Source organism: Olea europaea, unplaced genomic scaffold (genome assembly GCF_002742605.1).
Source record: "Olea europaea var. sylvestris unplaced genomic scaffold, O_europaea_v1 scaffold37214, whole genome shotgun sequence".
In the NCBI taxonomy this organism is placed as follows: Eukaryota; Viridiplantae; Streptophyta; class Magnoliopsida; order Lamiales; family Oleaceae; genus Olea; species Olea europaea.
The window spans coordinates 1-1,130 of NW_019256542.1; the positions used below are offsets into that span (position 1 = coordinate 1).

Here is a 1,130-nt window from a genome sequence, read left to right on the forward strand (position 1 = left end):
CAATTACATGCCAAGATTATTTGCAATTCACCAAATTTTTTGAAACAAAATTTGCCTTTTATTTGACTTCTAAATTCTCATATGCTCCAACAAGCTCTTCCCATCAAGCTTGCTTGTAATAACCAACTTTATATACTCCTCATGGCTTAATGCCTTGTATTTTTCTCCCTTCTTTTCCACGAGATCATGCAACGGACCGATTTCCGTCGTAATATTTGGACTATGAAATGCAGCAATTGAAAGTCGTTCCTTCTCAAAGTCGACGACAGCTCTATGCTCAATGCTACTATATTCACCATTACTCATAATCTGCTTTCAAGCCAAATAAATGAGAATCTATCAGTCCTTTTATACTTACTATAATTACAACACTGAAAAAGACATGTTTAATATGTTAGACTGCTCATTACCTCCATGATATCACCAACATTTATGATGATGGCTCCAGGAACCGGTTTAATTGGTACCCATTTTCTTTCTTTCTTAATTTGTAAACCTTGAACTTCATTGACTTGTATCAGCAGTGTTAATCCTGTGGCATCAGAGTGTGGAGTGAGGCCAATAACTTTGTCAGCATGTATACAAGGTGGATAGTAATTCATTCTTATTCCTTGATTGCAATCTTTATACGCCTCCGTGAGTTTTTCTGGGTCTATTCCGAGATTTATAGCCATCAATGTGAAAAGCTTTATTGCAATTTTTTGCAGCTCCATCGAGTATTTCTCCAAAGTGGATCTGGCATGCACACCACATGTCAGGCAAGCATTAGTCATTAGGAAACAGAATTTGAACTTAAGAGGATTTTAATCATCTATTCTAATGTATTGCAAATAGTCGAGAGATTAAGGAATATTGAGAAAGGCGTTTCTGATTTTAGGATGGCCAAAAAAAATGAAAGTCCCAACCTGAAGGAGGCAGGAGTTTTGGGCCAGAATCTCATGTTTCTTTGAGAGGCCGGTAGAGGAAGAAGAAAGAGCATGTCGCCCCAGTCGAGTTTTTGATCTTCTGACACGACGAATGCCTGCCCATAGCCTTCAATGTTATTTGGAGTCTGTGCACAGACCATCTTCTCTCCCAGAGGAAGTTTAAAGAATTCTGAGGTGACCATCTTCATTTCTTCGATTGCCTCT

At 38.3% G+C, this 1,130-nt stretch overlaps 1 protein-coding gene across 1 annotated transcript; it reads right to left on the reverse strand.

Annotated features, from left to right (window-relative positions):
- Positions 1–1,124, reverse strand: LOC111386782 (S-norcoclaurine synthase 1-like). The gene is made up of 3 exons (XM_023011256.1): positions 906–1,124; positions 411–735; positions 1–309 (listed from the first exon to the last, which is right to left on the reverse strand). Exons 1-3 carry the CDS (start codon positions 1,112–1,114, stop codon positions 70–72), a joined length of 774 nt encoding a protein of 257 aa, XP_022867024.1. The 5' UTR covers positions 1,115–1,124; the 3' UTR covers positions 1–69.
- Between the last annotated feature and the right edge of the window lie 6 nt (positions 1,125–1,130).

Coding starts and splice junctions, on each gene's coding strand:
- LOC111386782 (XM_023011256.1), bottom strand. CDS start 1,114: ATGAAGATGGTCACCTCAGAATTCTTTAAACTTCCTCTGGGAGAGAAG. Junction 736..905: donor AAAACTCCTGCCTCCTTCAG/GTTGGGACTTTC, acceptor TGTGCATGCCAG/ATCCACTTTGGAGAAATACT. Junction 310..410: donor ATGTTGGTGATATCATGGAG/GTAATGAGCAGT, acceptor GCTTGAAAGCAG/ATTATGAGTAATGGTGAATA.